The following is a 26499-nucleotide window of genomic DNA, read 5'->3' on the forward strand; positions in this document are numbered from 1 at the left end:
TAGTATTCAACACCCTACAGTGCAGTGTACAGTACTGTAGAGTATGTCAGTCGTGCATTGTACTGTATTTGTTATTGTACAGTATACTGTAATTCATAATTATACAGCAATACTGTACTTACTGCACCTGATACGCCTCCTAATCCTCTCTATGCGAGGCCTGTCCCTCCTTAGCAGGTCTGACAATCTGCGCTGCAGGGACCTTACGTTGCGGGGCAGGCCGTAGCGGCTGTAAATCTCTCTGCTGGCATTTCTGTACGCGAGCTCTTTGTCTTGATTAGTGGCAAAGGGTTGGTCCCGCCACTTCACCAAGACAAAGAGCTCGCCAGACGAGAACCTCCTCGCCCTTATCGCAGCCATTTTCAATAGCCAGTGATGCATGTCGCACGACGCACGATGCACAACGCATGATAACACTAATTCACTCATTATGTCAGGCGTCTGTGGTGCACTGTAGTGTAGTCATAACCATAGTGTCAAAGTAGTGTGAGCATCACTGGATTGAAAAGTTTCTGAAGTCATGAAATCACTATTGTGTAACATTCATAGCGGCACACTACAGTAGTTGTCCTAGCAGATGGGGGATGGTGTCCTTGGCAATGGTCACTTTTCGTAGCCATTTTCAGGACACAAGGGCAGAGCTGACTGCTTACAGTAAATGGATTAACAAAGCATCTTTTATAATGGTAATGAGAGGCTCTTGCTTGCTTTGGGGGAAGGGGCCTGATGCACTGTGTATGACTCCCGAGCCACTGGGCATGCGCCAGAAATCCCATCGCAACCCTCCTACTGGGCATGCGCCAGAGATGCCATTTCTAACCCCTCGGAGATGGCTGACAGCCACCACAGCTTTGGGGGAAGGGGCCTGATGCACTGTGTATGACTCCCGACCCACTGGGTATGCACCAGAAATCCCATCACAATGCTCCTACACATTCTAACCCCTCGGACATGTCTGACAGCCACCACAATGCCGTGCTGGCATTGACGCAAGTTTAAATGCACAGTCAGTTTGCAGTACACGGACCTCTCTCTTATACAGAGCTCACTATCAGTTTCTGAACTCATGAAATCACTATAGTGTCAAAGTCTAGGGCAGCATCGAAATAGACGCTATTTTGCGCAGTTTTCGTAGCCTTTTTCAGAACACAAGGGCAGGAACACCGTAAGTTATTAATATACAGTATGGTGGTACATGGCATATGGCTTGGCACCATAGATCCCATTGTAACCCTTCCACTGGGAATGCGCAATAAATCCCATTGCAACCTCTCGGAGCTGACAGCCACCACAACACAGGCATTGACGCAAGTTTGCACTCGCAATCAGTTTGTAATGTCTTACTTTTAAGCAGCCTTTTAAACAACAACACTACAGTATTACAGTACAACACTACTACAGTAGTTTCACTATAGTGTCCAGAGCCGACAGTGCCAAAAAAAATATATATTCATTTCCAGGGATCGAACTCGGGACCATAATTCTTGCAAAGTGATCACCTAACCACTAGCCCACATGCCAGCTACAGTACAGTATATTAAGAGCCGCACAGAGCGGCCTCATCCTTGTGCACTCCTCCCGCTGCTGTTTTAAAATATAAAAAAAAATGTCATACTGTAATTCATCCCATCTCAGTGAAAGCTGTGCATGCATCTCATTAATCTACAGTATCGGTTATACCGTGATAACAACTCGGTCAACTTCCCTACAGTTCAGTTATGTACAATACTCTATGTGTACTGATTTGCATCCTGTTATAAGATCTTACTGTATATACAGTGCTGTATGTGACATTAAAAATATTGGTTGTGCGAACATGCAAATGCTGTGAATGTGATATCCATTCAATTTACTGTAAGTTTAACACTATGGCATTCAGTACAACAGTGGAGCACTCACCACCCAGCAGTGAAGCGCTGTATTACATGCCGTAGCGTATCCTTCGTTGAAGAATACCACGGTATGCCACAAGTCCATTGCGCTAATCAGAGGCCTGCACACCACACCACAAGTCCATGTCGCGACTTAGAGGCCTGCACGCCATGCCATGAGCAACAAAATAGCTGGGCAGATCTGTATGTGTAATGTCCCATTTTAAACCAGGGACCATGTTCAAATTCAATCAGAGGGGCAAGCAATGTGTTTCCCTTTTAAACAGACACAATGACAGACATAATAGGGGTACAACACAAATTTATTATTACAAATGTTATGTATAACAATCAGTATAGACTGTATATAATAGACAGAATACAATCTTGCAGAGTTCAATACCACCGTATTTACTTAACACCTCCCCATCTTCTACCGGTGACCCCAGCTGGCAAGTACAGAGCAACAACAGAAATACAGTTTATGCAGAATTTTACTTTCACTAAGAAATGAGAAAGATCATGGAACATGCAGATCATGTTTGTATCAGTAGTGCACCAGCAGGTTCTAACAAGGAAATACAGTCTGTGCTAATACTCCAACTTTTGCTGAGAAATATGAGAAAAACATGCAGGACAAGCTTGTATCAGTAGTGCACCAGCAGGTTATAGCAATTAAATACAGTCTGTGCTAATACTCCAACTTTTGATGAGAAATGTGAGAAAAACATGCAGGACAAGCTTGTATCAGTAGTGCACTAGCAGGTTATAGCATTAAAACACAGGGCCTGATTCAGACCCGCTCGCAAGCGGGTCGATGTTTGGCCACTGTGCATGCTCACGCCAGAGTCGGCTTCGATGTGCGCATGTGCAAGACCCGGCTAGCGACGGGCGCTCCGTCGCTACGGGTCTCGCACCAAAGAGGGAGAATTGTCGATGGTGATTGACAGCTCACCCTGTTTGGGAGGCTGGCCAAACGGAGGCGTTCCCATGTGAATGCCTGCCATTTGGGGGCGGCCCCACTGACATCACGAGTGATGTCAGTGGTGAGCTTCCGGCTCTATTTAGAGCCAGAAGCTCACTGGGGCTTGCGGCCACGAGACCCTACCGCAAGGGTCTCATCTCAAGCCCGATGGTTGCGATGGTCTTGACCATCGTGACCATCACCTGGCCACTCGCAATAGCTGTGGGTGGTCACCCACAGCTATGCGAGCGGCCAGGAGGCCGCACCAAAAAAAAAAAAAAGACGCCCTGATTCAGAGCGAGCGCTCTTTCAAAGCATCCGTCTCTGCTTATACTCCAAATTCATTTAGAAATGTGAGAAAACATGCAGGCCATGCTTGTATCAGTAGTGCACTAGCAGGTTATAGCAAGGAAATACAGTCTGTGCTAATACTCCAACTTTTACTGACAAATGTGAGGAAAACATGCAGGACAAGCTTGTATCAGTAGTGCACCAGCAGGTTATAGCAAGGAAATACAGTCTGTGCTAATACTCCAACTTTTGATGAGAAATGTTAGAAAAACATGCAGGACAAGCTTGTATCAGTAGTGCACCAGCAGGTTATAGCATTAAAACATAGGGCCTGATTCAGACCCGCTCGCAAGCGGGTCGATGTTTGGCCACTGTGCATGCGCATGCCAGAGCCGGCTCCGACGTGCGCATGCGCGAGACCTGGCTAGCGACGGGCGCTCCATCGCTACGGGTCTCGCACCAAAGGGGGCGAGCTGTCGATGGTGATTGACAGCTCGTCCTGTTTGGGAGGCGGGCAGGGGGGGTGGCAGGCCAAATGGAGGCGTTCCCATGTGAACACCTGCCATTTGGGGGCGGACCCACTGACATCACAAGTGATGTCAGTGGTGAGCTTCTGGCTCTATTTAGAGCTGGAAGCTCATTGGGGCTTGCGGCCACGAGACCCTACCACAAGGGTCTCATCTCAAGCCAGGAGGCCGCACCAAAAAAAAAAAAAGACGCCCTGATTCAGAGCGAGCGCTCTTTCAAAGCATCCGTCTCTGCTTATACTCCAAATTCATTTAGAAATGTGAGAAAACATGCAGGCCATGCTTGTATCAGTAGTGCACTAGCAGGTTATAGCAAGGAAATACAGTCTGTGCTAATACTCCAACTTTTACTGACAAATGTGAGGAAAACATGCAGGACAAGCTTGTATCAGTAGTGCACCAGCAGGTTATAGCAAGGAAATACAGTCTGTGCTAATACTCCAACTTTTGATGAGAAATGTTAGAAAAACATGCAGGACAAGCTTGTATCAGTAGTGCACCAGCAGGTTATAGCATTAAAACATAGGGCCTGATTCAGACCCGCTCGCAAGCGGGTCGATGTTTGGCCACTGTGCATGCGCATGCCAGAGCCGGCTCTGACGTGCGCATGCGCGAGACCTGGCTAGCGACGGGCGCTCCATCGCTACGGGTCTCGCACCAAAGGGGGCGAGCTGTCGATGGTGATTGACAGCTCGTCCTGTTTGGGAGGCGGGCAGGGGGGGTGGCAGGCCAAATGGAGGCGTTCCCATGTGAACACCTGCCATTTGGGGGCGGACCCACTGACATCACAAGTGATGTCAGTGGTGAGCTTCTGGCTCTATTTAGAGCTGGAAGCTCATTGGGGCTTGCGGCCACGAGACCCTACCACAAGGGTCTCATCTCAAGCCAGGAGGCCGCACCAAAAAAAAAAAAAGACGCCCTGATTCAGAGCGAGCGCTCTTTCAAAGCATCCGTCTCTGCTTATACTCCAAATTCATTTAGAAATGTGAGAAAACATGCAGGCCATGCTTGTATCAGTAGTGCACTAGCAGGTTATAGCAAGGAAATACAGTCTGTGCTAATACTCCAACTTTTACTGACAAATGTGAGGAAAACATGCAGGACAAGCTTGTATCAGTAGTGCACCAGCAGGTTATAGCAAGGAAATACAGTCTGTGCTAATACTCCAACTTTTGATGAGAAATGTTAGAAAAACATGCAGGACAAGCTTGTATCAGTAGTGCACCAGCAGGTTATAGCATTAAAACACAGGGCCTGATTCAGACCCGCTCGCAAGCGGGTCGATGTTTGGCCACTGTGCATGCGCATGCCAGAGCCGGCTCCGACGTGCGCATGCGCGAGACCTGGCTAGCGACGGGGCTCCATCGCTACGGGTCTCGCACCAAAGGGGGCGAGCTGTCGATGGTGATTGACAGCTCGTCCTGTTTGGGAGGCGGGCAGGGGGGGTGGCAGGCCAAATGGAGGCGTTCCCATGTGAACACCTGCCATTTGGGGGCGGACCCACTGACATCACAAGTGATGTCAGTGGTGAGCTTCTGGCTCTATTTAGAGCTGGAAGCTCATTGGGGCTTGCGGCCACGAGACCCTACCACAAGGGTCTCATCTCAAGCCAGGAGGCCGCACCAAAAAAAAAAAAAAAGACACCCTGATTCACAGCGAGCGCTCTTTCAGAGCGTCCGTCTCTGACTCAGGCCCACTGTCTCTGCTAATACTGTAACTTTTGATGAGAAATGAGAGGAAAACAGGCAGGACAAGCTTGTATCAGTAGTGCACCAGCAGTTTATAGCAAGGAAATATAATCTGTGCTAATACTTTTACCACAGAAATTGCCAGCTGGGGTTACACAGGGTTCAATTAGCATAAATTAATGCAACAACTAAGGACTCAGCATTTTAGTAAAACACCAGCACAAACACATACACATTGCATTACAGAACCAACATTGAAAATATTTAACAGTAGAAATACACAGAGCTTTGAGAAATGCAACATTCAAATGAGGCACCGGCAAGAATGGATTTACATTACATAAAGTAACACCATCATTTACAGCAATTACAATTGCATTAGACATGAGCTGATGCAATTAACCAAGTCACGTCCCCTCCCAGCATGAGCTGGAGGTTCACCATAGATCACTACACAACACATGCAGCAAATTGAGGAAAAAAAGAGGGGCATCCTATCCCTACTTCCCACCTTGTTGCACAAACCAGCAGACTAAAGCAGACTAGGGACCTTTCCTGACTCCCAAAACAACTTCCTAATCCCCAATCTAACTAGGGCAGCATAAGTAGTGAAGCAGGACCACAAACTCTGGCCCTGGGCCCCAGGTAGGAGGAAGAGACCTGGCAGGGTGAGGACCAAAATAGTGGCAGGGGATGGCTAGGAGCAAGGCAGGAGAAGTAGCAGGTACAGGGAGGCTTTTGTGTATCTCACCCTAATGCAGTGGCTGTTCAGCCCCACACGACATCCAGTTGAGCTCCGGGATGCAAGGCACTGCACCAGAGCTCCAGCTACGATCACAACAGCGATCTCCAGTTGTGGGCAAATAGCGGGGCACACTCCAAAAGATTTCCAGGTCCTCCTGGGATGCTGCAGGCATGGATCTTCAGTGGCATCTTCTCCTCCGGCAGAGTGGTTCCTCTCCAGTGGCAGTGTCCTCATGGTCGCTGTCCTTCAGCCAGGTCCCTTCTCAGGGGCTGTCTTCTCCATTGCCTGTAGCCAGCCACAGATCTCCATCCCTTGCAGGATTTATCTCACAATGGGGCCCCGCTCCAGGTTGCAGCAGCTGTGGCTACTTTCCGGTGACCGTTCCTTCCCTCCGAGCGGTCAGCAAACACCAAAGCAGGGTTCCCGCGGTCTGCAAGCACTCTATGGGGCAGTGAACAGGGTGATGGAAGGGGGCTTTCACCCAGGATCTTCAAGCACCCTCCGGGGCTTGCAGTGGGGTCCTGTGGGTCTCCACTGGCTGGTGCTGTCTCTCACACTGCCAGTCCGGCTCCATCCTGGGACTTGTTAGAGCAGGCTTCTTGTCTTGCAAAAAACCTCTTCACCCATGACAGGCTCCTCTGCGGTGGGGGTGATCTCCAGTTTGGGTGGCCAGCAGGAGAACGGGTCGGGGCAGCCTCTGGGGTCCACAGCGGGCAGAGACGTGGCAGCAATACAGCTCCTTGGTTATCTCTGTCTCCTGCAGCTCCATTCGCCATGAACGCGAAGCCTCTGCGGATCAGTCCCCGTACAGCGGAGGAAGGTACGGCAATAGCCACAACTTGTTTCCCTCCAGCTGCGGCACAGCACGGGTCTCCAACTCCCCGTCTAGTCACAGTACACCATAACATCCAGGGTCCTGTCAGGGTAAATCCTGACAACAACAGGGGGACTTGCGCCAGCTTCATGCAGCCGGGTACACTTCACTGGGGCAGCTCCCTGTGCCTGCACCCGCTCCCTCCTGCAGGTCACTTTGATTCCTCCACTACATGATGGCTCTGCAACACAATTAGGTTCCCATGTGTGTGTCCCCTTTTGTGACAGCTATTTCTGTGGGGTCAGGCAGTCTCTCCCCTACTGCAGGATTTCTAAATTCCATATCAACTACATGGCAGAACCTGCTGCCCAGCTCCTTCCCATCAGGGCTCACCTCTCCCCTCCCAGGGGAGCCGTATTTATCATCTCCCTACACTACTCTGCCCACCTACCTGGGTCTGGCCTGACTCCTCTGAGTGGACGGGTGGTCCGGGTAACACACCACCCCTGGGCTCCTCTACCCAGACACCCAGGCCACCAATAAAAGAAAGGATAGTTTCCTGTACAAAGGGGTTGCTGGCCGGAGGCTAAACTCTTCCCCTAGGTTGGACATACCCAGAAGGGACCAAGGAGAGTGGGGTCAGCTAAAGTTCAGCATCCTGTCATTCCTATCCAGGAGAATATCTAACACTTTAAAAAAAAAACAATTGGTGCTAAGGGACAAAGGAGTTCCTAATAATAAATGGTAGAACCCAAACTTTGGGGTATCACATATGTAACATGGCAACCTTTATGGCTGCATATTTGAAATGAAAAGCTACCAACATGGCCGCATTTTAATGTGTTAATAACCAACATAGTTTAAAAGGTATAGAAAGTGCATTATCAATAGGTTTTATTTGTCCCAATAGCTATGCTGCTCTTTGGTATACGGGGGGATGGTGGATTGAATAGGCTTAGAAACACATGGGACAAGTACAGATTGTGGCCCCGTCATCCAACAATCTGTCCTTAAGCCATTACTTAGTGACCGTGTCCAATCTGCATCATCCACGCCGTATACCATAGAGTAGCTATTGGCAGAGATAAAACTTGTTGATACTGCAGACAACATCCATAAATAAGTTTTTCAATAAATTATCCTTGTCAGAACTAAAACGTGGTAACATACACACATAAAACTGCGTTATCAACAAGTTTTATCTCTCCCAATAGCTATGCTGCTCTATGGTATATGGTGGGCCAGACGGTGGATTGAATCAGCCAAGAAACACATGGCACAAATACAGATTGTGACCCCGGCATCCAACAATCTGTCCTTATGCCATGTGTTTAGTGACCATGTCCAATCTGCATCATCCCCACCGTACACCATAGAGTAGTTCATGGGAGAGAAAAAGGGGGAGAAGTTTTAATGGCGACATCGCCGTTGCGGTACATCCCCCCCCGACTTCGAGTACATACCGCGGTTCATTACCGCGGTACTGTATGTACCAAGGATTTCGCAAAGGACAGCTCTCTCGATGAGAGCTGTCCTTTGCGATGCTGCCGGGCAGAGGGACTTCCGGGTTGAACACCCAGAAGTCCTTCTGCGCATGCGCAGAAGGACGCGGGCCGCGGGGGCTCATGGGAGGGATCCGATCGGTCCCCCACAGAGCATGCGCACGACGGCGACGGCGCCGTCGTGCGCATGCGTGGGACCCGCTACGACCGACAGCGTCGGTCGTAGCGGGTCTCGATCCAAAGGGGGCGAGCTGTTGATGTTGATTGACAGCTCGCCCCGTTTGGAAGGCGGGCCGGGGGGGTGGCAGCCCAAACGGAGGCGTTCCCATGGGAACGCCTACCATTTGGGGGAGGCCCCACTGACATCACTAGTGATGTCAGTGGAGAGCTTCCGGCTCAGACAGAGCCAGAAGCTCTCCGGGGCTTACGACAAGTGAGACCCGATGGTCGCGATGGTCTTGACCATCGCGACCATCACCTTAGGCGGTCGTAAGGCTGTGGATGTTAACCCACAGCCTTACCACCGCAAAGGAGGACGTCTTGAAAATTCAAGAGGTCCTCCCCTCATTCAGACCGACCGCACGCTCTGTGCGACCGGCTCTGAATGAGGTCCATAATGCAGAGAACATAACAGCAACAGTCTGAAAAGGCAGAGAGCATCACAGTGACCGCTATATAATACACACCAACATATAATGCAGAGAGCGTCGCAGTGATCGCCATATAATACGGAGAGCATTGCAATCACCACTATATAATACAGAGAGAATTGCAATGACTGCAATATAATACAAAGAGCATCACATTGGGCGCCATGTAATACAGAGAGCACTGCAGTGACCACTATATGATGCAGGAAACATCTCAGTGACCGCTGGATAATGCTGAGAGGTGTGCAGTGACAGCTAGATCAGGGAGCGTTGTGGTGACTGCCATATAATGCAGAGAGGTTCGCAGTGACAGCCAGATTATGGAACATCACAGTGACTGCCATACAATGCAGAGAGGTTTGCAGGGACCATCAGATCAGGGAGCGTTGGAGTGACTGCCATATAATGCAGAGAGGTTCGCAGTGACCACCAGATCAGGGAGAGTCACAGACTGCCATAGACTGCCATATAATGCAGAGAGGTTCGCAGTGACCACCAGATCAGGGAGAGTCACAGACTGCCATATAATGCAGAGAGGTTCGCAGTGACAGCCAAATTAGGGAGCATCGCAGTGACTGCCATATAATGCAGATTATTTCACCAGAGTGCTGCAGACTATTACCCAGTACACTGGGACAGAGGACATAAAAGATAGCACTCACCACAGGGAAATGGTCATCACGGTACTTATGGATGTCTTAAAGACAATCTAAAGACCAGGGTTCAGACCTCACATCCTGGGTGGAGGGGAATTACAGTAGACACCCTCAGGGAAACTGCTTTTGAACGTGATAAAAACATCCTCAGGAAGCGTGAAACACAGCGTGAGAAGCTAATGGCTGTTAGCATTCAAGCTCTTGAAACAATGCATCCACAGGCACTAGACACCTACTCACCTGCGCAATTACAAGTTCTCAATACATATCATCCTGCACAATCACAAATTACACAGCCATACCACACATATCACACTCGGCAACAAAACACATATCAACATACCTTGCCTCAGAACACATTCCACACACAGCCACAACCCCCATATCCACATCCTCAGCCATTATCTTTCCACACTCCCCAACCCACACAACAACAACCTTTCAAACCATACCCACCACGAAGGTGTTATAACTGCAACCAGAAGGGACACCTAATTAGGGTCTGTAAAGCAAGGAAACAGGGACCACCTAACCAGGGAGCTCCAAAACACCCCCAGAATGCAGGAAACTTCCAGCAGTCACCTGCTCGCATAGTGGCAGTAAATGCTTTATTGGAGCAGGACAGTCAGCTCTAAGGGTCAGATCACACCTGTAGTCTACAGCCAGTCAGGTTAACTGGGAGTACTAGGGAAGAACCTGTAATGATGGTTGATGTAGCTGGTACTAAACATACTTTTCTTGTAGACACAGGGGCGACCAGATCAGTGTTAAAATCTCCATCCAATTTACAGGTGACATGCAAGACAGTACCACCAATGGGTGTAACGGGTAAAGTGCAGGTTACTATCGGGCCATTGCATACCAGGCATTCCTTTCTCCTGTAGAAAAAATAGAAACGGCGCATGTAGGTCTAACCGGACCCAGAAGACACACTGATAATAAAAGATAAATTGTTTATTATAACATACAAGTGTAGATAATAAATGGTAGATATTGGAGATAGATTGAAAGGTCAATGACCACAATAAATTACTGCAGAAATTTGTACATAAAAAAGGAAAAAAACCTCACATGTATTATTGGAGATTAGAGCACCAGCTGTGTACTCCAATCACATGTGTTGTACTAAAGTGCTGTTAATAGGGAGATAGATTTTCCAGATTATGCATGAGAGAGGCCTATTGGATCCACTTATTGAGCACCCTCCGTCCGGATGGGCTCAATGAAATAGTGGATCTGGAGTTCCTTTAACTCATGCATCGCTTAGCTTCCGTAGAATATATTCTCTTAGTTCCCTGTTACTTTCCATTTACCCTTCACTCTTCTCTATTTCCTTGGGACTTTATATTATTTATTTATTTGTTGCCCCTTTCTTTAGTATTATTTTACATAATTATTGTAGTTCGTTATATGGACAACTTGTGTTGTCTTTTGGTTGTCGGAGGGAGTGTGATTAACCATCCCTAACAGGATGCGGTTACACTCTCCCCTACACCTATTAGATAATTTGTTTATGAGCTGGTCCTCTAGAGTTTTATATATATAAATACTTTCATTTGTGCCAGAATTATATTTTGGTATCTATACACCTCTTTGCATATATATATATGTACGTTTAGTAATAATTCCTAATATATATTTCCTGTAATAGGGAGTATATAATGTTGACCAATATGCACTATGTTTTATTAGTGACAAGTAATAAATAATAATATAGATAGATCTACGATCTGCATGTGCTTCAACATTTACAGATGATGTTTAATTATACATTGATTGCATTTTACTTTGACAGATTTGATATGAGTTTCTGTTGACATTTACTTAATCTGTGAATGCAGAGTAGATATATGTGGATTACAAACGTGAAAAATTAAAAAAGAAGTATCTAAATCAATTGGGTTCAGGAATGCCGATTACACAGGGACAAAATAGATTGCAGGTGCTGTCTGGACTAATGAATGAAATTGATTGGCAGGTTCCCTCTTTAAATACGACACCTTCCTGCTCCTAAAACATCCTTCTGAAGAAATTCTCAATAGAGAAAGAAACGCGTTAAGGGTGTCCCTGCTACTATCCTGCATTCCTGCCTTGCTGAAGCACCTGTGTAATTGTAGCAGAGCCGTCTTTCTGATCCAGCCGTTAGAGCTCCATCCCTCCTGCTGGAGTCGCAGAAAACGCTATGCTCCGGAGTTGATATACTCCTGTGAGGGCCTCCGTAGAGCCTTAGCCTTCCATCACGGCCTAGGATCCTCCGGTGAACAGTCGCAGCTATATATCAGCTAGCGCCTATTGAACCAGCGCTGACACGGGACATATTACCTCCACACCGTACATTGACGGCATCACTGCTTTACTTTCCATGGCACAGATCCAGTGCACAGCAGCAAGTGTCTAAGAACACTAGGTGAGAGACATATCCACATCATATCCCCCAGCCTTAATCCTAGGTGGGCTAGAGGAGGATTTATATGCATTAATACTCACCCTTCTTTTTACCTCAGCGAGGAACACATTTTTGGTAACATTGGCTCTATTATCTGTTACATTTTTGCATTCACAGCCAATGATTGGATACAAAATTTGTGTCAATATGGATTCACAATAACGGAACTATCATTTTATGCCAGTAATAGGCCATTTATTCATCTATTCCTGAAGAGGATTTTATTCTATATTATAGAGGTGTATTTATTAACAGCACTTTAGTACAACACATGTGATTGGAGTACACAGCTGGTGCTCTAATCTCCAATAATACATGTGAGGTTTTTTTCCTTTTTTATGTACAAATTTCTGCAGTAATTTATTGTGGTCATTGACCTTTCAATCTATCTCCAATATCTACCATTTATTATCTACACTTGTATGTTATAATAAACAATTTATCTTTTATTATCAGTGTGTCTTCTGGGTCCGGTTAGACCTACATGCGCCATTTCTATTTTTTCTACTGTTTTATTCCTTGGAATAGGGAACTGGAGGACCCTTGGGACGGCTGCTGGTTGTGATAAATTGCAGGGAGGTGGGCGCTACAAACCCTTCCATTCTATTATTCCTTTCTCCTGGCAGCAGTGGCTCCTACTAACCTACTGGGAAGAGATTTGTTGTGTAAAATGGGATGTGTAATTTATTGTACCCCTGATGGTATATTTTTAGATATCCCAGAGAGAGTTACGCACAAGGTAAGAGATATATTGGACACTCCACAAAGGTTAATGCTTCACTCTACCATCCTAGAGCAAAGTCCACCACAGGTAAAGGAGATGTTATCTCAAATACGGGTTCTCTTTGGACCAAAGATGGACAGGACACTGGATTAATGGCAAATGTAGCTCCTGTAATGATCAACTTAAAGGTGGGAAGACAGGCTCCAAAAATCCCTCAGTACCCTTTAAAACCAGAGGTGGAGCTAGGGGTGTATCCCATAATTGAGAGATTGCTCCAGCAGGGGATTTTAGACCATACAGCTAGTATAGCCAACAGTCCCATCTTTCCTGTGAAGAAGAGTGGTGGGAGGGATTATAGGCTAGTACAGGATCTAAGAGGGGTTAATAAGGTAGTTGAGAGCCAATTCCCTTTAGTGCCAAATCCAGCTGTCATTCTCATGCAGATCCTACCAAATGCAACCCATTTTACTGTTATTTACCTCAGTTCTGCCTTCTTCTCTGTCCCTCTTCATCCTGACTGTCAGTATTTATTCACCTTCACATACAAGGGGGTACAATACACATGAATACGGTTGCCCCAGGGCTTCATAGACAGCCCCAGTATCTTCTCCCAGGCCTTACACAACTGTTTACAATCTTTTCAATCTGCCAATGGATCTGTTCTAATACAATATGTAGATGATTTGTTGTTGTGCTCTGTTTTGTTTATGTCATGTTTAAATGATACTAAACTTTTGTTGCTTCATCTCTCGCAAACAAGGCACAAAGTTGCAAAGGACAAATTACAGCCATGCCAGAGCAGGGTTAAATACTTGGGGCACTGCCTAACCCAGGGGCTACAACATCTGACTACTGACCGAATCCAGGCCGTACAGACCATGACACTGCCGCAAAATCAACAGCAAATCCATACCTTCTTGGGAATGTGTGGATACTTCAGAATGTGGATCCCAGGTTTTTCTATTTTGGCTTTACCATTGCAGGAGTTTCTTCCTCAAAACCAGTCGTGTCATACACACTGAGGAAACAGAGCAGGCTTTCCTTAGCCTTAAGGATAGTCTGACAAGAGCACCTGCATTGGGAATACCTGATTACAAATAGCCTTTTGAGTTATATTGTACGGAAGCTGATGGTTGCGCAGCAGGTGTCCTCACACAAAAACATGGAGATGCCAGTAGACCAGTAGCATACTACAGTGCCCAATTGGACACTGTGGCAAGATCACTCCCAATGTGTTTAAGAAGTGTTGCTGCAACCACATTTCTGGTAGATAAGAGCGAGGACATAGTGTTAGGGCATGATACGACTGTCTATACACCCCATGCAGTATCTGCTTTGTTAAATTCAGCCCAAACCAAACATGTCTCCTCAGCTAGGTTCACGAAATGGGAACTAGCCCTGACAGCACCTGTAAACATCACCATAAAGCATTGCAATACGTTAAATCCAGCAACGTACTTACCATATGTGCCTCGGGATGCACAAAGGGTGGAAGGTGAGTCGCTGTCTCTGGTGGAAGGTGAGTTTTGCAGGGATACTGATATACATGACTGTATAGATTATTTGATTCAAAACTTTACAGCTAGGCCTGACATACGTGACATACCATTAGAAAATGCAGAGTTGACATTTTACATGGATGGGAGTTGTCATAGACAAACTGTCACTGGAGAGTTATGTACAGGTTATTCTGTTGTAAATGATGAGGACGTTATAGAAGCCAAACCCCTTGGTCCACCTCATTCGGCCCAAGTGGTGGAGCTAGTGGCACTAAGAAGAGCGTGTGAGTTGGCAGAAGGCAAATCTGCTAACATATACACTGACTCTATGACTTTGGGGTTGTACATGATTTTGGAGCTCTATGTCATCTTAGAAATTTTATGACAGCAGCAGGCACACCAGTAGCACACTCAAAACATATAAAAGGACTATTGATAGCGATTCAAATGCCAAAGGCAGTGGCCGTCATTAAGTGTAAAGCCCAAACATGTGAGGATGATCCGGTGTCACTGGGCAATAATAGAGCAGATGAAGCTGCCAAATGGGCAGCAGGGTTAAGAATGAATACACAAATTGATCAAATGATGATGTTTCAAACTATTGATTTGCAGAAATTAATTGAGATGCAAAATTTGTGTTCCATTCAGGAAAAGGCAGTCTGGAGATGCAAGGGATGTGGGCAAGAGTCCTCTGAAGAGATGGACAATGAAAGCCGGTGGCTCCCAAGGCATACTACCCAAGCTTCGGTGAGGCAGAGCATGGCCTGACTCATCTGGGTAAGCAAGGTATGTGCAAGTTGGTCAGGGCGTTTTGGTGTGCACCAGGTTTCTCTTCCCAAGCCGAAAAGAGGGCAATGTCCTGCTTGACATGCTTGAGGAAGAACATTGGAAAAACAATACCAACCGAACCATCCCACATCCCTCCAACAGACGGACCTTTTGAGGTACTACAAATTGACTTCATCCAATTACCACCATGCAGGAACCTCAAATATGTATTAGTTTGTACAATGTGTTTTCTAATTGGGTAGAGGCATATACAGCTACCACTAATACTGCTGCGTTTACTGCTAAAAAGATTGTTCAGGAATTTGTATGCAGATACGGTATCCCTAGAATCATAGAAAGTGATAGGGCCACTCATTTCACTGGTGATGTCTTCCAGAACATGTGTAAGTTGATGGGTATTAATAGTAGACTTCACACTCCCTATCGACCGCAATCCAGTGCCAAGGTGGAGAGGGTAAACGGCCTTACCGGTAGTCCTTCATAGCTTCAGGTCAATTCCTAGACCTTCTCTTAATTTGTCCCCCTTTGAGATACTGTTCGGGAGACTACCTCGTATGATTGTAAGTCCACAGGAAGACTTGAAGAGTAACAACAAGGTTACTGTAAAGTACTGTATCTTATAACAATAAGTAAACAGTTGAAACAGCAGCAGCAGAAATTGAAAATGTTGTCACCTGATATGCCAGAAACAAACTGTCATGGATGTCGAACCTGGAGAATTTGTTATGATCAGAAATTTCTTACGTTCAGGTTGTCCGACAGATTGGTGGGAAGGTCCGTATCAAGTGTTGCTGACAAGTACAACATCCTTGAAAGTGGCAGAGAGAGATACCTGGGTCCATTCCACTCACTGCAGAAAAGTCAATCAACTGATGGAGATACAAGGCAGAGTCGAGGCAGATAATGTAGACCTGTCAATTGCGAGCTTGTTCCAGGAGAGTTAAAGACTGCAGTGAGATACCTGAGCTAGAGAAATTTGCAGTCCACTATTCCAGCAATGGAATGGCAGACTGGGTTTGCAGTCCTATTTTTTCTACAGAATTCTCAGCATCCTTGTTTGGTTCGGGATGTCCTGTTTCTGTAACAGTGAGCAGATGATGGATTGAGAGGTCGATGGTGATATCGATGGAGTGGAGTCAGGAGAAGGAGCCATACATTCATAAGGGCGGTATCTGACCAAACTCAGTACAGTTATTGCTAAGAGTTCTGTTAGCCTAGAAACCTGGATACAGTGTGAAGGGTTATTGTCTGAGGAATATTGTATTTGTGAGTTTTGTGGGTCCCTAGTCGATGAGAGATGCATCCAACGGTGCCAGCCTAAGTATAACCAGTATTAGGGTGGGTATCCTTTATAGGATTATCATACCATGGTGGGCAAAGTTTTAATCCAGACTGACTGTTGGGAGTGCTCTCACGTGCCTCAGGGACAACATAATGTAGGGTTAGTGCCATTTCCATTAAATGTCTCTGAGGTTTTAGAATTGCAAAAAGGGAAGACGTTGGATGGAAAATTTCTTATGTCCAAACCATCTCATTTTAAACTCCACCAGTACAAAGTAGATAGATCACTTTTGTCTTTGAACATCACCAACTTCAACAAACCAGGAAGTTGGGAGGTGACTGGGAATAACCAGACGATGACCTTTTCACTAAGAGCTGATTATGAACCTATATATTTTGAACTTTTACGCACAATTTGATTAAGTGGGAGACACTTCTGGTATCAGTATACACATAGTGACACCAAATAAATGGTTGGTAGGATACCAGAAGGGTACTGTGCCAGGATTATACAACCAGAAACGTGCGTTAGTCAGATGGGAGAACCTGAGATAGGATCATTTGCTAAGGAAATGTGTTTGATGATTATGATGCATTCTATTCTTTACGTTCTCCCCGATGATGTATATTTTATATGTGAAAGGAAAGCGTATAAGTGGCTCTCTCCGAGTTCAGAAGGTTTATGCTGCCTGGGAAGGGTACTTCCAGAGGTTATGACCCTTACACATGGTGAAATGCTTGGTATCCATAAGAATACACCATCTCCATATCTTCATACACAGTATAAACACCAAGACAAAAGAAACATGATACCTGGTGATGTACATAAAACCACAACTGGCTTTCAAGTTATAGTAGCATTGGATCCCACCAGGATCACTCGGGGTACTTAAAATTTTAGGTATATACAAGATTTTGCCAAATTGATAGATAATATCACCGAGATGTATGATGACACAATTTAGGTACACAGGTAAGGAGTAACAGGCATACAAGAAAGAACCAATTTGGTGTCAAGTGTTGCACGTACATCACAAATAACACTAGTGACCCCAAGGAGGTGATAGACCGGAAAATGGATGAAATTCTGCAGCTAAAATGGGAACTTTGGAAGAACCATAATGCTTTAGTGGCTGAAGTAGAGGAAAAGGTAGAAGAGTGGTTCTCTTGGTTGAACCCAGTGAAATGGTTCTCCGGTCTAGGAGAGTGGGTCCAGGAAATGGTTGCGAGCGTAGGCAAGCTTCTGATCTTCATACTTATTGTCATCCTAGTAATTGGCTTATGTGTCAGATGTGTTCCTAATGTCTTGAAGTGTGGAAAATGTACAAGGTCAAAAAGAGAAACAGAGTAGATGGTGGTAAGCAATGATATTATGGATACCAAGGTTAAGGAAGAACTGTATTACAACCCCGAATTAGAGTGTACCATCAGATTATGAAATATAAAATCATGCATGAATGCATTGTTAAAGTTATTTTCAAACATCCTAGATAATGTAGTCTCAATCCCCTCGAACTTCCTTTATAGGTTCGATGAGATCAAACATCCCACCAATGATCCCTATAGATCCACAGATGGCGTATAAGGGTTCTTCTACCCTCTTGAAGCGCATTGTTTAACGGTTCAGTGACCTACTTGTGTCACACCATTTATAACCTTGAATAATACATTATAATGCATGACTACAAAAGGTTAAGATCAGAGTGTGAGGGCATATTGTTTGGTATCAAAGGGTGGACTGTCAAAGTCAAATAATTGGTTATGATCGTTTGTAATTATTATTTGACGATCTAGTCATCTATGGCCTGATGGAGGGTAGATTGGATGCTGTCCTGTGTTGGTGTGATCTGATGCGCATGTTACTTTTAGCCAGTGTATAGGAGACAGGTTCTGTGTATGTCTGTGGCAGATAATTGAAAACACACAAATGCTGTGAGGTGCAGACGAGTGTTTTAAATGCAAAATTAGAAACCATTGTCATAAGTCTGACTATCATTGTATGCCTAAAGGAACTAACGTTTACATTCCAAATAGGCAGAAGAGGTATTTGATTAGCCATCAGACATTGTGACTCCATCAAGTATCTATCTGCTGGTCATCTCTGATAAGAACAACTTCATTGTCTGTCATTTGTTAAAATATAAACTCATATACAGAACATGATACACATGCACATACACCTAGCGCACGTTTGCGCTGCATTAAGATGTACAACGCACACTGATGAATTCCTGTAAATATCTAACATTAATTTATGCAAGCACACATATAGAAAAGGTTCCCTAGCATTAAGAAAAGGTTTTGTTAGACAATCATTATGCTATAAAGTGTGCATATATGATATTTAAGGTATACAACATGGTAGACATGGCATGTTTGGTACTATACTGACACCCTGTTTAGTTCCAGATATTCGAGTCTATCAGCGAGGAAGTTGCATCTTGCGTTCGATGGTTATGGATCATAGGAAATTATTGGTTAGAATATATACTCTGTATGTAGTGTCTTAAACCAGTTAAAGAAAGACAATGTAATCTGAAGACATTGTTGAAGAATTGGGACATACCCCTAGTGACAATATATGAACTGTCCTATGAACTACAGCATACTACAAAGACCAAGAGCAAGAAACAATGGAATTATGTTTGTCTGTCTACACTGTTGTTATCTGTGATCTGTAAAGTATATAGCCTGCTTGCTGATCCCAACATACAGCCATTCTCCTTGGATGACCACAGGCTTCTGGACTGATGACTGTATGCTGGGACCAGTGCGCACGCGTATGTATTGGGCTGTATCTTATTTTCTGTATTTAATTGTCTTTGCACTAATTGTGCTAGATCAAAGCGTGTACCTTTCTTTTTTAATGCAATAAGAATTTTTGTGCTTTGGAAGCACAATTATTGTCTGAACAGTGATTATTTCTCTCTAGGGGTATTCATAGGAGACCAGTGGTACATGACAGGACACAGTGACTAGCAGGATTACCTGCCGGTATGTGTAGGGAGACCAGCAGTACTTGACAGGACACAGTGACTAGCAGGATTACCTGCCGGTATGTGTAGGGAGACCAGCGGTACATGACAGGACACAGTGACTAGCAGGATTACCTGCCGGTATGTGTAGGGAGACCAGCGGTACATGACAGGACACAGTGACTAGCAGGATTACCTGCCGGTATGTGTAGGGAGACCAGCAGTACTTGACAGGACACAGTGACTAGCAGGATTACCTGCCGGTATGTGTAGGGAGACCAGCGGTACATGACAGGACACAGTGACTAGCAGGATTACCTGCCGGTATGTGTAGGGAGACCAGCAGTACTTGACAGGACACAGTGACTAGCAGGATTACCTGCCGGTATGTGTAGGAAGACCAGCGGTACATGACAGGACACAGTGACTAGCAGGATTACCTGCCGGTATTTGTAGGGAGACCAGCGGTACATGACAGGACACAGTGACTAGCAGAATATCATAATTACAACACAGTAGTTCTAAAATAACTGTGTGATAATACCATAAAAAAATAAATCTTTATTTCTTCATACCAATGTTTTTTATTAATAATAAAATTGTTCCAGGCTATATAGCTGTATTTTCGATAAAGTAATATGTGAGTAAAGTCATACTAGCCGACTTTTGTATTTTCCTCCCCAGGAGAAGCCTGAGAGGAGAAGCAGGTGGGCGGTGTTGGGGGTGGGTCCAGACAGTTCACATCATTAAGCCCCAGCCATTGTGGTAATTTTTTACAACATCCAAATTTTTATAGGGGCGTGGCCAAATGGCACAATTCTCAATAAATTGTGCCATTAGAGCCTGCCACCTACCTCTGGACCCACCAATCATCGGGAATATTCCCCCCATTCTGCCCACATCACTAGGAAGTGGGGGGAATGCAGGAGAAGTGCCTACACTTTCGGGGGTGCAGTAGGCTACATGAAAAATTGTCTGCAAAATGTACAAAAGTAAGAATTTTAAATTTTTCTTAATAAATGACATGAGTTTAAACAAGACAATTGGATTTCTCTTTATGGGGTCTATTTACTAAGCAGTGTTAGGAGACAGAGTAAAAAGTGATAAGGTACCAGCCAATCAGCTCCCAACTGTCATTTTTCAAACACAGCCTGTGAGATGGCAGTTGGGAGCTGATTGGCTGGCACCTTTTCACTTTTCACTCTGTCTCCTAACACTGCTTAGTAAATAGACCCCTATGTATTAGATGTGTCCCATAGTATAACTGAGCCTGTAGCTATAATGTGACAGCTCAGCCTCGCCCTGTGTGCAGAATGTGACCCCACTGGTATCTGAGTGTCAGATTTTCTCATTTTCATTTCTCTCTCCTGCTGTCAGCGATGGCATCTGCTGATCTGAGAAAGGAGCTGGACTGTTCCATCTGCCTGAGCATTTATACAGACCCTGTAACCCTGAGATGTGGGCACAACTTCTGCTGGGTCTGTATTGATCATGTGCTGGATACACAGGAGTGGTGTGGAGTTTATACCTGTCCTGAATGCAGAGCAAAGTATCAGCAGCGTCCTGCCCTGGAGAAAAACAGGAAGCTCTACAACATAGCAGAACATGTCCGCTCTGTTCCAGAGGTGCAAACTGGGGTGTTCTGCACTTACTGTGTCCAATCTCAAGTATCTGCTCTTAAAACCTGTCTCAAGTGTGAAGCTTCTCTGTGTGATGTACATTGGATGACACACAACAAGTCAGCAGAACACGTCTTAGTTGACCACACCATTTCCTTAGAGAAGAGAAAATGCTCCGTCCATAAGAAGATCCTGGAGTATTACTGCCCTAAGGATGCTGCCTGTATCTGTGTGTCCTGCAGGCTGGATGGTGAACATCAGGGACACCTGGTGGAGATGTTGGATAAGGCCTCTGAGGTGAAGAAGGAGAAGATGATAGATGTTCTGAAGAAACTGACCACTAGAAGATTGGAGGCTGAGAAAAGAGTCCAGAGTCTGCAGGAGCGCAGGAGAGAATATCAGGGAAAAGTAGCTGGTGTAACAGAGACAGTCACTGCCCTGTTTAGAGACATCAGGAGACAGCTGGAAGACCTGGAGAAAAGAGTCCTGAGTGATATCTCCAGGCAGGAACTGCATGTTTCACTCTCAGTCTCTGATCTGATCCAGCAGCTGGAAATAAAGAAGGATGAGCTGTCCAGGAAGATGCATCACATTGAGGAGCTGTGTAACATGTCTGATCCAGTGACTGTCTTACAGGAACCAGATACAGGTGACTTGTGTGATACTGAGGACACAGAGAGACATGATAACCAAGTCCGTGGTGCAGGAGATCTGGATGTGGGTCTCATCTCAGGGACATTACACACATTATCTGATATAATAACAGGTATAAATACAGGGATCTATGTGCAGGAACCTACAGACCTATTATTGAATGTAACCACAGCTGGTAATACAGAATCTGATATAATAAGAGATATAAATACAGGGATCTATGTGCAGGAAGCTACAGACCTATTATTGGATGTAACCACAGCTGGTAATAATATACAGATATCAGGTGACAGGAAAACTGCATCATGGTCAGATATAAACCAGAATCACCCAGTAACACCAGAGAGATTTCAGTATAGTCAGGTAATAAGCACCAGGGGATTCTCCTCATGGCGACATTACTGGGAAGTGGATGTTAGTAAATCCAGGAGCTGGAGGGTGGGGATGTGTTATCCCAGTATAGACAGGAGAGGACATCAGTCAGGCATTGGGGATAATAACAAGTCCTGGTGTGTGCGTAGGTATAATAATCAGTACTTAGTGATACATGACAGTACAGGGATCCGGTTACCTGACAATATCCCCTATGACAGAGTGAGGATATACCTGGATTATGAGGCAGGACAGCTGTCCTTTTATTCTCTGTGTGACCCCATCAGACACTTACACACATACACTGCCGCCCTCACTGAGCCCCTTCATGCTGCATTATGGGTAAGGAGAGGACATATAACTATATCTGGGGGAGTCAGGGGATGGGAGAAATTACCATAAGGAACCTACACAGAGACTGGTGACATCACAGGGAGGGGAATCTGATTGGTGTAACATGTAGCCAATGGAATAAGGCAGTAGGTGGAGCTACAGCTGAGCTCCTCCCCTGTGTAACCAGGTACCAGTGTGACTGGATGTGTTCCCATGTTGGTGTGCTAGAAACTGTCATTATAAATCTATATATATATACATCTCTGTGGGATTTCTCTGCCTCTGATTCACTGACAGCTGTGATTGGCTGCAATATCTGTCTGTCAGCCAGTGTGCACCCTATCACTGCAGTCACTTGCTCCTATTGGCTGTTATGTATAATGGGATGATGATGTCTCTGTATAGCTCCTCCTACTGGGAATTGTAGTTTACTAAATAATCAAACATGGATTGGACTACAACTCCAAGCATGTCTTATTGCTATTATGTATTAAAGGTAATTTGCAGAATCCATAATATAATAATAATTATTTTCTCATTATATTATTAGGGAGGGTAAGTGATCCCCAAGTGCCCCATCAGTGTATTTATACATTAGGGTCCCCTCTGCTGTCAGATAATATTCATACATTGTTCTCAGCTTCTCAATCACTGTAACTGCTGTGCTCCCTCCATTGTATGCTGGATATGTGCCCTGTCCTGTACAAGGCCGCCATCACAGGCCGAGGGGCTTAGGGGAGGGGTGTGGCAAGGGTGGGGGCGTGTCCTTGTCCCAGGTCACATGATAATTACAGGGGAGAATGCAGGAGGCTGGGGACGGACTAGCGTGTATTAGTGTGTAACGCCCACTCTATACTGGCCACACCCCTCCATGGGCTGACAACGCCCACCAAGCGCTCAGCAAGGTGTACTCCTCCTCTATAGAGGTGCATTATGTTATAGTATAAACGCCCACCTGCTTGGTAACAGAATTTCTATTAAAAGAACATTTACATTTCTCTCCAACAATAACACTTTGTATTTCCCATGTGAGGACATAGAGACACCGTCACTCCCCTCTGCCTGTGCAATATGCAGCGTCTCTGCACACAGCGAAGATATAGATTGATCCTTTAATTAGTGGGAAGTCGCTGCTGAGGAAGAGATAGGCGCTGTCATCCGGGTGTAAGACCCTAATACTGTGTCTGAGCCATTATCTGGGGATTAGGGGTCAGTTCAATTAGAAATAATTTTTCAAAAGTGACCTCGCAGCATAAACCTGGTGCACATTGTGGCTTATTACTGCAATGTGCGCGTCCGACAACAGCGACATCCAATAAGAAATGCCAACACACGGGCATCCTGGCAATGTCACACAATGTTTCTATAAAACGTGACCTGGGAGACGGGCATGAGAGCGCAAGGAAATCATCCTGTGCCCCAAAAAGATGGCATCTAAGACAGCAGGACATATAGACAGCATGACATACAGACAGCAGGACATATAGACGGCAGGACATAGCAGGACACACAGATGGCAGGACACACAGACGGCAGGACATATAGACAGCAGGACATATAGATGGCAGCACATATAGACAGCAGTACATATAAACGGCAGGACATATAGTTGGCAGGACATATAGATGGCAGGACATACAGACAGCAGGACATATAGATGGCAGGACATATAGACAGCAGGACACACAGACGGCAGGACACACAGACGGCAGGACATATAGATGGCAGGACATATAGACAGCAGGACATATAGATGCTGTTAGTGGCCACAAGCACAGTACCGGAGGTTATTACACGGTGTCACATGGACAATTATTACATCTGTAATTCATGCTGTATATCTGTGATGTAATGTGTATATACTCTGATGAATACAGAAATGATACAAATATATATGGTGGAGAAATGACAGCCAGCAAGTGTCAGCACATTACAGTCTCTCCAGTATTTGGGGTATAATAAAAGTGATCAATGTGATTTTTCAGTGTTTTTATACAAATTTGTAAAATGTTGAAGAAACACCTGTAACTCCCATCTGCAAGTTCAAAAACCCATTTCCCATCAATACACCTGTATGTACATGTTATATGATTCAGCGTTTAGGCTCATTTGGTGCAAGGCTCCCAAGTGAGGTGAAACGCGTCGACATTAAGGAAGTGTGACTCCGCTTATTGCCCACCCCTAATCTAAGCCATCGCTGTTATACAGAGGTACGTCTATATAACCCTTATTAGAACATTTACATCTTTTATCTTGTTTAGCTTTCATTTGCTGCCTCTAGGATTTTGTATGTTTTCCTATGTTTGTATTCGGTGTTTGGATTCCTGCTATGAGAATACATGTAATAAATGTTGGACTATTTGGTCTGTGAGTCTTGGACTGATTTGTGGCTGAATAACATGACTTACATCGGTGTGATGAGGTGTTACATGTACAGATACCTTTATGTGATTCTCCCTGCACATTGTCCTGTGAGTAACCGTACACAGCGCTTCTGTTCTATGTCACATTATCACATCCGGTGGGGAAACATCCAAATACACCGTTATGTGTACAAGACACGGAGCTCATTCTGTGAGTGGGGTACGCTCCTATTATGGTGTTGGTTGTACCCAGAATTTTGGGATATAATTACCCGACTTCTTAATAACAAGAGTCTGATATTTCGGTCAATTTACTAAAATGTATTTTTTATTCTTTTTTCCATCATACAAATCGTGACGGGAGACAAGACAGGTAATCATGTCTGAGACACATAAGAAGATCTCTGAGGGGATTTACTCTGCCCCAAAGGACGTATATGTCTGATTATATATATATCATTGTTTAAGCACCTGTGTGTATATCCCTTCTCCACCTTCCTTCTTACATTACTGTAGCTATGTACTAATGGCACAATGCCGGCGATGTCACAGAAATCTCCTACAGAATGGTAATTAGCGCTGCAGGTCGCTGTCCCCTGTGCGCCAAACTCTGAAAAGCGCAGTTTGGCCCCATTAGTGTACATTGTCCTCATATGATATAAACCGCTTTACTCCTATGGAGGCTTACAGGCAGGAGAGAGGTCTCCCAATCTCTCACCCACAGCCTTCTACAGAATGCCGGGGTTATAACTCACAGGGACAGCGGTTACCACAACTACTACCCTATGACTTTCCCTTAGTACATATTGGGGATATTATCAATAAAAATAAAAATATCTGCTGCAAAATGGATAATTAATAATCACAGCAGTTCCCTGATTATTAATACATAGGCCCCTATATCTGCATTAACTGTAAATATTCAGAGAGTGCGAGAAAGAAATTGAAATTTTGGGAAAACAACTTGAACAATGGGAGAGTGATTCACGCTTCCAAAAGAATTTTGAACAAAGTAAAAAAAGATCTGGAGAGTTATGAAAAAATTATCATAGAAAGAAAGAAAAATAAATTCGCTAGGGACAAAAGAGACTTTCTATCTGGACGGATATTCAGATGGAAAAAATCCAACAGGAGAGAATGGGCTGGAGATCAGACAGAAAATTATACGTCCTCAGAATGTGAATCTTCGGGCGAGGAAAACAGTAATGGTCACCAATCCAAAACATATTCCCAAATAGAGACATCTATCATCACCCCTTTTTTAGGGGACACCAGAGGACCCAGAGGAAGACAAAAAGGTCCAAGGGGAGGACAAGGAGGTCAAGAAAAAGAGGAAGAGCAAAATGGGACTTTCCATCACCCAGCAGACACTCAACCCGCAACCAGAAGAAGTAATGGAGAGTCTGAGAATTATCAATCTTTCGGACCATTCCCTCACAAAAATCGAAAATGATGTGCTTGGCAGGGGCTTATCTTTCTCACCTACTAGAGGTTTTAACCGCTTTAATTGGGAAAAAGATCTCAAACTGTTCAGTCATAAATTACTTTTAAAAAAACATTTTTCAACGAGTAATGACTTGCCATCGATTCAAACAGAAATGCTAGAAATGGAACAGGTCGCATTAGAAACCTTAGAGGAATTACAAGCAGAATCAGATGAGGTAACTCATACAGTACACCGGAGGCCAATATGCAAAAAGAAATCAACTTTCTTTCCAGCTGACTCAATTTGTCCA

The 26499-nt window shown here is 44.9% G+C and overlaps 1 protein-coding gene across 1 annotated transcript; it reads left to right on the plus strand.

The window, feature by feature from the left end:
* Positions 1–20780: 20780 nt before the first annotated feature.
* Positions 20781–24747, plus strand: LOC148443139 (E3 ubiquitin/ISG15 ligase TRIM25-like). The gene has a single exon (XM_088463173.1). It carries the CDS (start codon positions 20802–20804, stop codon positions 22467–22469), a length of 1668 nt encoding a protein of 555 aa, XP_088319299.1. The 5' UTR covers positions 20781–20801; the 3' UTR covers positions 22470–24747.
* Positions 24748–26499: the final 1752 nt, after the last annotated feature.

This window comes from Taudactylus pleione, unplaced genomic scaffold, assembly GCF_031769625.1.
Source record: "Taudactylus pleione unplaced genomic scaffold, aTauple2 ptg001329l, whole genome shotgun sequence".
Taxonomy (NCBI): Eukaryota; Metazoa; Chordata; class Amphibia; order Anura; family Myobatrachidae; genus Taudactylus; species Taudactylus pleione.

Bases quoted from the DNA above. Each gene is read 5' to 3' on its own strand.
- LOC148443139 (XM_088463173.1), top strand. From the start codon at position 20,802: ATGGCATCTGCTGATCTGAGAAAGGAGCTGGACTGTTCCATCTGCCTG.